The sequence below is a fragment of the Nilaparvata lugens genome, chromosome 5, assembly GCF_014356525.2.
Source record: "Nilaparvata lugens isolate BPH chromosome 5, ASM1435652v1, whole genome shotgun sequence".
NCBI classification, from domain to species: Eukaryota; Metazoa; Arthropoda; class Insecta; order Hemiptera; family Delphacidae; genus Nilaparvata; species Nilaparvata lugens.
This window is the reverse complement of record NC_052508.1, coordinates 14,757,042-14,769,083: the sequence shown is the minus strand read 5'-3', so window position 1 is coordinate 14,769,083 and position 12,042 is coordinate 14,757,042. Positions and strand designations below refer to the sequence as shown.

Below are 12,042 nucleotides of genomic sequence, written 5' to 3'. Positions count from 1 at the left end.
TTTATGATTTCATTTATTTTATTCATTCGTCGACTTCCTTCTGTAGAGTGAGGTCCACGTTACGGCAGTATTTTTGATTAACATGGGTGTTGCTATCCTTGTCTATCATTCGACAAAACAGATAGCGCTATTCTTTTCTACCTCTGCTACGTTGCCAGATCGTACTTTAGGTGAGTGCTTTATTAAATTACAAAATCGGGCTACCGAGCTTCGCTCCGGAGTACAAAAGCATAAAAGTTTATCAGAGATTGACAATGGTTTAACAACCGAAACCGGTCTTTCTAAGTATCAATAAATCTGTGGTTTTGACAATTTCTTAGTCTTTTTATTTAATTTAAAGCATAAAAGCATAGTTTATATATTTTTTGTAGTACCCTTTATCTTTTTAAAACTTTCAAATAGTTCAACAACTAGTTTCGACCCTAACTTTTAGGCCATTTTCAAATTGAATTTTTTTCACATTTCTACATTTCAACTTGAAAATAAAATTTTTAAAAGTTAAGTTAAGAAAAACTTGAACGTTTTTGAAAAATAAAGGTACTACAAGATTTTTATATTGTTTTTATGAATTTGTTGAAAAGTAGCCCATGTGAGTGAAGAAGTGTTTTTTCATTTATTTATATTTATTGATAAACAGAACACAATTCATTAAAATAACACCTATAACTTGGTGTTACACTTATAGCCTAGGCAGTTCAAGGCTCAACAATAAATTTTCCATTTTTCGACGGAATTTCACTTATGATGCATGATTTTGAACCGCCTTGACGAACTGAATAGAATGAAGTGTAGTAATATGAGATCCGAGCATTGCGTCAAAAGTTATGAGTATTTGAAAATTTGATCCTTGAGATGTCTTGAAATGAAGTGCATCTAACGGGTAATTCTCATAGAACATAATCTCATGAACTTATATCATTGTGCGAAATATCAAAGTGACGACAAGTTAGTTGGTGATGATGGTTGAAGCTAAAAATGAGATGTATTTCACAATTTCCTGTTCCCTCAACAACAACAAACATATTAGTTCAGCTGGAGATGTGGTAGGTATTACCATGAAACCTGGTTCTGTAATTTTTGTAAACCTTTGAATTAATTTTCGAATATATAAAAGTGGTATTGACAATATCAACGTCTTATTCTTTCAATTAAGAACTACCACAACATCTCATACCATACAATCAAATAATTAATACAAGGTTAATTAATATTAAAAAAGGTTATAAATTAGTTAGATTCATTGAATTCAAGGTTAATTAAAAAAGGAGTATTCTTGTCAGGTGTACCTGGAAATCTATATGAGATAGAGCGCTCTACCTGATCTCAGATTGTTGAGCACAAAAATACGCCCAGAGGGATTTTGATTTATACATCTAAATGGTAATACAATCGGAAGATATTGTTAATCAAAAACTAAATTTTTTTTCAATTAAATTTATTAAAAACACACAAAACAAGACAAAAAATCTGGTGTGGTACACTCACACAACTTTCCTTGCTCATTGAACTGCGAGCCTCATTCTTAAACGACAATAATTTAGAGAAATAACATAATGACGATTGGCGGCAACATAATTATTTGAAACTACGATCAGACTACTGTATATGTGTGTATATAATTTATTGTTTTCAGAGTACTTTTTCCTTTGTGTAAATTGTGAAATCCGATGATTTTTAAAAAGTCGTCAAAACAGCTGTTCTACAGATGAAATATCTCGACTATGTGTTATTTTTACTCTCCTTGCCCTACTACCATAGGTAAGGAAAGTATTGCTTTCCAAAAAAAATTATTAAGGTACCCCAATTTCAAGTTTTTTATACGTTTCAAGGTCCCCTGAGTCCAAAAACATGATTTTTGGGTATTGGTCTGTGTGTGTATATGTGTGTGTATGTGTGTGTGTGTGTGTATGTCTGTGAACACGATAACTCCATTCCTAATTAACCGATTGACTTGAAATTTTAAACTTAAGGTTCTTATACCATGAGGACCCGACAATAAGAAATTCAATAAAATTCAATTCAAGATGGCGGAAAAAATGGCGGATAATTACTAAAAAACCATGTTTTCACGTTTTTCTCGAAAATGGCTCTAACGATTTTCTTTAAATTTATACCATGGATAGCTATTTATAAGCCCTATCAACTGACATGAGTCTCATTTCTGGAAAAATTCCAGGAGCTCCGTAATATTATTGAGAAAAATGGCGAATAATTACTAAAAAACCATGTTTTTCACGGTTTTCTCGAAAACGACTCAAACGATTCTCTTAAAATTCATACCATGGATAGCTATTTATAAGCCCTATCAACTGACATGAGTCTCGTTTCTGGAAAAATTCCAGGAGCTCCGTAATATTATTGAGAAAAATGGCGAATAATCACTAAAAAACCATGTTTTTCACGGTTTTCTCGAAAACGACTCAAACGATTCTCTTAAAATTCATACCATGGATAGCTATTTATAAGCCCTATCAACTGAAATGAGTCTCATTTCTGGAAAAATTCCAGGAGCTCTGTAATATTATTGAGAAAAATGGCGGATAATCACTAAAAAACCATGTTTTTCACGGTTTTCTCGAAAACGACTCGAACGATTCTCTTAAAATTCATACCATGGATAGCTATTCATAAGCCCTATCAACTGACATGAGTCTCATTTCTGGGAAAATTTCAGGAGCTTCGTAATATTATTGAGAAAAATGGCGGATAATCACTAAAAAAACATGTGTTTTACGATTTTCTCAAAAATGACCTGACCGATTTTTTTTTAAATTCATACCCTGTATAGTTATTTATCGGCTCTATTAACTGGAATGAGTCTCCTTTCTGAGAAACTAATGGGGGGTCCACCCCATCCTTGAGAAATGGACTTTGTAGCCTCCTTCTCGTGCATGAGGTAGGTAGGTAGAGCAGTTCATAAAAAGAATACATAGTCGAGATATTTCATCTGTAGAACAGCTGTTTTGACGACTTTTAAAAAATATCGAATTTCACAATTTACACAAAGGAAAAAGTCATTATGTTATTCCCCTAAATCATTCTCGTTTAATAATGAGGCTTATAGTTCAATGAGCAAGGATTTAAAAAAAAAAAAAAAAAAAAGGTGTGTGAGTGTACCACACCAGATTTTTATAGACTGCTCTACCTACCTACCTCATGCACGAGAAGGAGGTTACAAAGTCCATTTCTCAAGGATGGGGTGAACCCCCCATTAGTTTCCCAGAAAGGAGACTCATGCCAGTTGATGGAGCTGATAAATAACTATACAGAGTATGAATTTGAAATAAATCAGTCGAGTAATTTTTTAGAAAATCGTGAAAAACATGGTTTTTCAGTAATTATCCGCCATTTTTCTCGAGAATATTACGCAGCTCCTGCAATTTTCCTAGAAATGAGACTTATGTCAGTTGATAGGGCTTATAAATAGCTATCCATGGTATAAATTTGAAGAAAATCGTTAGAGCCGTTTTCGAGAAAACCGTGAAAACATGGTTTTTTAGTAATTATCCGCCATTTTTCTCGAGAATATTACGCATCTCCTGCAATTTACCCAGAAATGAGACTCATGTCAGTTGATAGGGCTTATAAATAGCTATCCATGGTATAAATTTGAAGAAAATCGTTAGAGCCGTTTTCGAGAAAAACGTGAAAAACATGGTTTTTTAGTAATTAACCGCCATTTTTCTCGAGAATATTACGCAGCTCCAGCAATTTTCCCAGAAATGAGACTCATGTCAGTTGATAGGGCTTATAAATAGCTATCCATGGTATAAATTTAAAGAAAATCGTTGGAGCCGTTTTGAGAAAATCGTGAAAAACAAGGTTTTTCAGTAATTATCCGCCATTTTTTTCCGCCATCTTGAATTGAATTTTATTGAATTTCTTATTGTCGAATCCTCATTATTGTCGGGTCCTCATGGTATAAGGATCTTAAGTTTAAAATTTCAAGTCAATCGGTTAATTAGGAATGGAGTTATCGTGTTCACACACACACACACACACACACACACACACACACCACACACACACACACACACACACACACACACACAACACACACACACACACCACACACACACACACACACAACACACACACACACACACACACCACACACACACACACACACACACACACACACACACACACAACACACACACACACCACACACACACACACCACACACACACACAACACACACACACACAACACACACACACACACACACACACACACACACACACACACACACACACACACACACACACACAGACCAACGCCCAAAAATCATGTTTTTGGACTCAGGGGGCCTTGAAACGTATAGAAAACTTGAAATTGGGGTACCTTAATTTTTTTTGGAAAGCAATACTTTCCTTACCTATGGTAGTAGGGCAAGGAAAGTAACAAAATTACAAAGAATTACGAAACAAATAAAACACAATAAAATGTTATAAATATAAAAAACTATGGGCTTTGTGGTTGGGTGTGTTGGAGAAGAGAAAAGAAGAGAGGAAGATACCTAGCCAACTATGGTTTCCCATGTAATAGGCAGGCAAAGAAGAGAAGAGAAGTAATGAGGAAAAAAGGGAAGGGAGAAAGGGGGGAAGGAAGAAAACAGAGGAATAGGTACTCAAAATAAAGGTAAGCGAGTCCACTGAAAAATGAAAAAACTAAAGAAAAAACAATGCTGGAGCAGAAATCTCAAAATTGATTTTCAAAATTCATGAAAATTTATTTTTTTCTTCAAATTTTATTAATTTTTGAAAAATCATATCTTAGTACTCATTAGAGATAGAGAGCTCCGAATGATCTCATTATATTCAGAATTTTATAATCTAAAAAAAGCGAGAGAAATTTTTTCTGTCCGATTAACGGATTTGGCGGAAATAGCTGAAAACTTGAAAATTAACCGAAAATATTAGATTTTTGGGCCACAAGGAAATTTTGCATGAAGTAATTGGTTCTGGACTTCTCTCATGTATTCAAATATTATGTAAAAAAATCAGAACTACATTATATATTGCAAGCACACCCACTTTTTTATGTCTATATTGACTGGACTAATAATAGGATTGTGTTGGATGGATTACATCTTTTTTAAAAAAATTGCAACTTAATGCGTTACGTTCAATGGAGGTCTGATGGGGAGTGCCTCATCAGTCCTTCAAGTTCTCAGCTCATCAAGTTCCTATTTTGAGCCCGCCAATTTTTACTTCCCTTGCCCTATTACCATAGGTAAGGAAAGTATTGCATTCCGAAAAAAATTAAGGTACCCCTATTTCTAAATTTCTATACGTTTCAAGGTCCCCTGAGTCCAAAAAAGTGGTTTTTGGGTATTGGTCTGTATGTGTGTGTGTGTGTGTGTGTGTGTGTGTGTGTGTATATGAGTGTATGTGCGTCTGTGTACACGATATCTCATCTCCCAATCAACGGAATGACTTGAAATTTGGAACTTAAGGTCCTTCCCCAATAAGGATCCGACACGAACAATTTCGAACAAATCCAATTCAAGATGGCGGCTAAAATGGCGAAAATGTTGTCAAAAACAGGGTTTTTCGCGATTTTCTCGAAAACAGCTCCAACGATTTTGATCACATTTATACCTAAAATAGTCATTGATAAGCTCTATCAACTGCCACAAGTCCCATATCTGTAAAAATTTCAGGAGCTCCGCCCCATCAATGCAAAGTGTGATTTTAGATTACCAATTATTAGGCTTCAGATACAATTTAAGCAAAAAAATCCAGGTGGAAAAGATTGAGCATAAAAATCTCTACAATTAATGTTCAGTGACATTTTCACCTAAAATTGGAAATAAGCTCGAAATTCGAGAAAATGTGTTTATTCAATAATGAAAACTGTTGATTCTATTAAATCATTCACTATGAAGAAATAGCAGACTTTGTGTGTCTCCAGCGTTATTGTCCTGTCACCAGCTGGCAGATCTTAGAATAGTAGACTTGAGATGCGCGTGTACACTAGCGTCAGGTGATAAATTTTCATAACGGCAAGGAAAGTTGTGTGAGTGCGCCACACCAGATTTTCCAGTTCAAGTACCTATCCGTTCACTTCATCAAGTTTCACGGCATCAAGTTTTCAAGTTGCAGGCTCATACAGAATCAGGGTGACATTCTCTTCATCAGAATCTCAGTAAATCAGGCCGGTTAGACAACATCAGTACATCAAGTTTTCAGTTCGTCAAGTTCTTGTTGCTTTTCATTGATTCTAATTCGAATCCCCTGACGACCACAATAGAACTCTGATTTTTCCCCTAAATTAAATGTCAATTCAGTCCTACTTATTAATTTTACACACAATATCGGGGGACCGAGCTTCGCTCGGAGTAAAAAAGCATGAAAAAATTATTACGAAAGAAGAAATTATAATATATAATTAATAGTTCATACAGAAATGTTCTTTCTAATCACAGTGAATTGAAATCAATTCCCAGAGGAATGCAAAACGTTTTCTCTCACAAAGGCCTAGTTGCACAAAAGCCGGTTAAATTTTAATCCTGATTAATTTCACGTGAACGAAATCAGAGAAGACTATATTTCAAAAAGATCGCTTCTCTGATTGGTTTTACTGGAATTAATCAGGAGTAAAATTCAACCGGCTTTTGTGTAACCGGCACTAAGTCCCTGATTGAATGATTACAAAAGTTCAACAGCTGGAGTCATAATAATTTTATCTCAGTCCCACACACATGAACTCGCTCATTCACTTCAATCATCAACAGACGACGAAATTATCATCTGTTTTTCCAAGGATGAATAATTATTATCCTTTTCATGTCCTTCAGCGAGTTTTCCCAGGGATGAGACCCAGTGCAATCGAATTTTTATATCACAAACCTACTATGTTCCAAATTTTTGTGAAAATCGTTAGAGCCGTTTTCGAGACCCGTTGGACATACATAACCAGATAACCATTCAACCATATACAGAAATTGCTCGCTTGATATAATATGATATAAAAGTTTCAAGATAATAATACAAAGATTTACTTTTTGGTGAGGACTATTCTCATTTATCGAAAAATAAAATCCAATTACCTTTTCTGAAAACTTAATTCATAACATGCTCCAACATTAATGCCATTTTCAAATAAATGAATAAAAATAAAAATGGTTTAAAACCATTGAAACTCACTTGAAATTTACTTTAATGTTGAAAAAAATGTTGTGAATTGAACGTTTTTAAAAAGGGTACCTAGATTTTTTATTTTTCGATAATACAAAGATATATGTCAGGCCAGTTTCGATGTATGTGTGTCTTCCCCTGCTACTTACTACTACTACTACCCTAATACTAGTGGTGGATTTTGATTTTGTTAAGATTTATTTATTTATTAATTTTCATTACATACAGAGCCCTATTCATACAAGTAAGTGAACTCATTTACATTATTAAATATAGTAAAAGAAGAAAGCAAAAAACATTCACACAGTAAAAATAATCAATTGAATTAATTGAGTTAAAGATAAATGTGGAAAGAGAGAAGGTAAAATTAATCTTTTTTAAACCTTTTAGAGAAAAAAATGTTATTCCTTCCAATTATGGCGAGTATCTTCGTCTGCCCTCGCCCCTTTTCGTTTTTCTTCCCACTACTTCCCACGGGAACTTAATCATAGCTGTAGTTGTGGCGGCCATTGTTGTTACAACTTTTGCCGACAGATAGCACTATCGGCGGAGAACTGTGATTACAAGCCAGCTGTTTCTGTTTACTTTTTAGATTGTGTTGTAACACATTGTTTGGTTACGTCTGTTTTTAAAAATTATTTTATTTGCAGTTTTTATAAAAATGTAGGTGGAGGAAAAATGTGTGTATTTCACGAGTGAAAAATGTTTTTTCTCCCTCAGGAAAATTCTTTATTATTCTTAATATGTCCTATTATTTTATTTTTTATTTGCACTAATCTTCAATTTTTCATAACTTTTCCCCATGTTACTTATGTATAACTTTGTGATATTGAATCGGGAACAGTTTTGGGCTACAATGCCTGTTGTTTGATCTAGTTTTATCTACCGGTGAATTATCTTAACTCAATTTTTAAATATATGAAAGACTTATCTTGTATTGGTATTTTGTTCAAGTTAAAGCAGCTGAGTAAGAAGTTACCATATTCCCGAAAGAGAAAGTGCAATAATGATACGAAACACAAGGAACAACGAAAGAGAAAGCGCATGGATTCAGGCACGATGCAAGTGGATGTGGGAAGCAACCAAACTCACGCCCCGCCCGTCAATCAGGACGACTCCAGTCCTCAGACATCTGTTGACTCCAGTCCTCAGACATCTGCTGACTCCAGTCCTCAGACATCTGTTGACTCCAGTCCTCAGACATCTGCTGACTCCAGTCCTCAGACATCTGTTGACTCCAGTCCTCAGACATCTGCTGACTCCAGTCCTCAGACATCTGCTGACTCCAGTCCTCAGACATCTGTTGACTCCAGTCCTCAGACATCTGCTGACTCCAGTCCTCAGACATCTGCTGACTCCAGTCCTCAGACATCTGCTGACTCCAGTCCTCAGACATCTGCTGACTCCAGTCCTCACACATCTGCTGACTCCGCACCTCAGGTACCTTATTACGTTTAAACTTTTTCAGTGAAACAGCTGGTTTCCTTTTGCTTTTCCTATATTTAAGCTCTCAAGTAACTAGAGTAAATCGCATGAAAATGGTTCGATGGAAATTTGAACAGCTGAAACAGTGGCTTTCTATGAAATATGTATTCATCACTATGAAATGTGTATAATATACGTGAATCCACGGTATATAGAAGAAGATTTTCATCTAAATACCGTGCTCGAAACTACAGTAACTATATAACCTGGTTATAAAGAGTGAGTCATATGTATGGGAGCCCTTCAATAAATTGGAGACTGTTGTAGATATAAAACTGTAACTTTCAGGATAAGTTATTGGTCAAATACTCCAAAATGGTGACTGATTGAAGTTTTATTTTTTAAAGAAATGAGGGGTTGTAACTCAAATATTTTGAACGTAAACACCCATTGGGTGATACATCATTTTAAAAGTCTTATCAAAACTTGAAAGATGATATCAATAAAAATGTTTTATGATACTTTTATTCGAAATGGCGGCTGATAGAAGTTTGAGTTTTTAAAGAAATAATTGATAAATTTCAATCAGCCGCCATTTTGAATGAAAGTAGCATAGAACATTTTTATTGATGTCATCTTTCCAGTTTTGAGAAGGCCTTTAAAATGATGTATCACACAATGGGTTCAAAATATTTGAGTTTCAACCCCTCTCATTTCTTTAGAAACTAAAACTTCAATCAGCCGCCATTTTGGATACAAGTATCATAGAGTATTTTTGCCATCTTTCTCGATTCAAAAAGGCCTTTAAAATGATGTACCACAGAATGGGTGTTTACATAAAATATTAGAGTTACAATCCCCCAAGTGACCCTCTTATGAGGGGTTGAAATTCAGTTGTAAGTCAAAAGGTAGAGTATTTGACCAATAACTTATCCTAGACGTTACAGTATTATACAAAGACCTTAAGGATGCATAGACTCACATGCAGCGCTAGTTTCGTACTTGGAATTGAAAAAAATCGGCCATTGATGGGGCAACCTATAGTGAGGTCCACATAATGGCAGTGTACGATTGACAATACTGTTGCTGTCCTTTTCTAACATACAAAAAACAGATAGCACTATCTCTCTCCCGCTTTGCAATGTTGTCTAATTGCCAGAATATCTTATATTTACTTTTGACAGTGACTATACAAAACTGAACAAACCATATTCTCAGCCGCCATTTTTTTTCTTTATTCTATCAAAATACTTGAGTACACAAGTCGTATAATTGATTTAAAATGTATTTTTGAAACAATGAAATAAGTTTTAAACTTTACCGTATGAGAAACACAAATTAAAATACCTGAAATGACATTTTAAAAGTTGATAACTAACCATCCTGGACTTCATCCATGCTTAGAGATAGGTTAGACTTACTCGTACTGATATAAATGATATTGAAAAGTTATTTCAGAATTAATCCATTGAAATTACTTATTTTAAAATAGGATTTCTATTTTTCTATTATTTTTAAAAGAAATTGGAATAGAATACCTACCAAATAACCTAATTTCTGTTGTTTTGAAATTCAGATTGTTGTATCACAGCTTTTTAAATTAGCCGCCATTTCAGGTTTGTATAAAAATAAAAATCTGATCTCAGTTATGAAAGCAAATTTTTGAATCAAATTATGAAAAAATATATTTTCTGTATTAATTTGACATTGAATTAATTATTTTATCAAGGAAATGATAATTATTATTAGATAGGTAAAATCTAATGGGATGAATTGAGTAACAGCTGTGTACAGTCAGTGGCAAAATGGAGAGACTTGGCAACGTTTTTCTCCTATCTTTCTTCACTGCCATTATAAAGTGGACCTCACTATATTAGATTATTACATACCAATGCCTTTGTAATCTATAATATTACAAATATATGGATATAATATCTCGTGCTAAAATACCCCAATGGCGGCCTACAATTTCAAGTAAGAGCTATCATTGGAAAGGCATTGTGGGTCTATCTCTTCAAGTTCTTTGGTATGATATCTACAACAGTCTCCAATTTATTGAAGGGTTCCCATACATATGACTCACTCTGTATAATTACTGTACTTGAAAGTATATAGACGCAGAAACATGGCTGACTCCATTGAGTCTCTAGCCAAGTGAGAATTGTATACGTAGTTGATGATTTCTCGATCCACTTCGAGCTGCGATGTATTAACACACTTTTTGATGTATTCTACACGACATGCAGTCAATTATTTCAAGTGAATAAGCAAGAAAGTTAACATTTGCCGTTCGAAAGTACTCCAGTCAGTAAGTGAACCTATTTGCTTATTCCAAACCAGTCTTCATTGTTATTAACAATTTAAATTCAACTTATAGCGATGAGAAATAGTTGGAGTTATTCAACTGAAGAATAAAAAAAATAAAAATAGAGTAAATAATGTTTTACAAAAATAATAAATCAACTAAAAAGTTAATGGATCAAATAAGAAGAGTAATATGAATTGATACATTATTGAAAGGTGATATTTATACACAAATAGCACGCACATTCATGGTGGACAATAAGATGAATGAAGTATAAATAAGGAGAATATTATACAACACTGCCGGTGTTATATTATCAATGTAAGGGTGAAGCCACAAGAAGCGTTTTTGAACTGGCGCCGGTCGAGTCGGTAGGGCAGAAAGCCAATCAACCCGTTTCACTGATTATCAGCTGATTGGGTTTGCGTTCGGGAATCAGCCAATTGGAGAGCTTCCTGCCCTGTCGACTCTTCTGAAAAACGCCTGAAACAACGCGCCATGGCTCTAACTCTCAATACAGTAGGCCTACTATACATGGTTTTTCTTGTCACTTTTACATAGTCCCACCATGATACGTAGTCTAGTGGATAGAGTGCTTGCTTAGCAGCATAGAGATCCCGGGTTCAAACCCCCCTCTCATTACCAAAAGATTTTTAACCAGATCACTCCCGTGTTATTGGATGGGCACGTTAAACTGTCGGTCCCGGCTGAAGTATTACAGTCGTAAGGCCCATTGACGGCTTAAATTATATATTCAGGCGGTGAGACCTTCCCGCAAGGGACTCCCCACCAACAAAAGCCATACAAATTTACTTTTTACTATAGTTCCACCACAAAAATATGCAGTGGATAGAGTGCTTGCTTAGCAGCATAGAGATCCCGGGTTCAAACCCCCCTCTCATTACCAAAAGATTTTTAACCAGATCACTCCCGTGTTATCGGATGGGCACGTTAAATTGTCGGTCCCGGCTGAAGTATTACAGTCGTAAGGCCCATTGACGACTTAATTATATATTTAGGCGGCGAAACCTTCCCGCAAGGGACTCCCCACCAACAAAAGCCATACAAATTTACTCTCTACTATAGTTCCACCACAAAAATATGTGAATACTAACCGTCAGGCTCGCTTCGCTCGCCGTATCCGTCTAGCCAGGGGGCTCCGCCCCCTGG

The 12,042-nt window shown here is 35.1% G+C and overlaps 1 protein-coding gene across 1 annotated transcript in view; it reads left to right on the top strand.

Moving 5' to 3' along the window:
- The first annotated feature begins 8,201 nt into the window (after positions 1-8,201).
- Positions 8,202-12,042, top strand: part of LOC120351244 — a 30,078-nt gene continuing 26,237 nt past the window's right edge. The window contains exons 1-2 of the mRNA XM_039427715.1: positions 8,202-8,272; positions 8,321-8,582. Of these exons, the coding sequence (XP_039283649.1) occupies positions 8,202-8,272; positions 8,321-8,582 (333 nt within the window). The remainder of the gene's footprint in view (positions 8,273-8,320; positions 8,583-12,042) is intronic.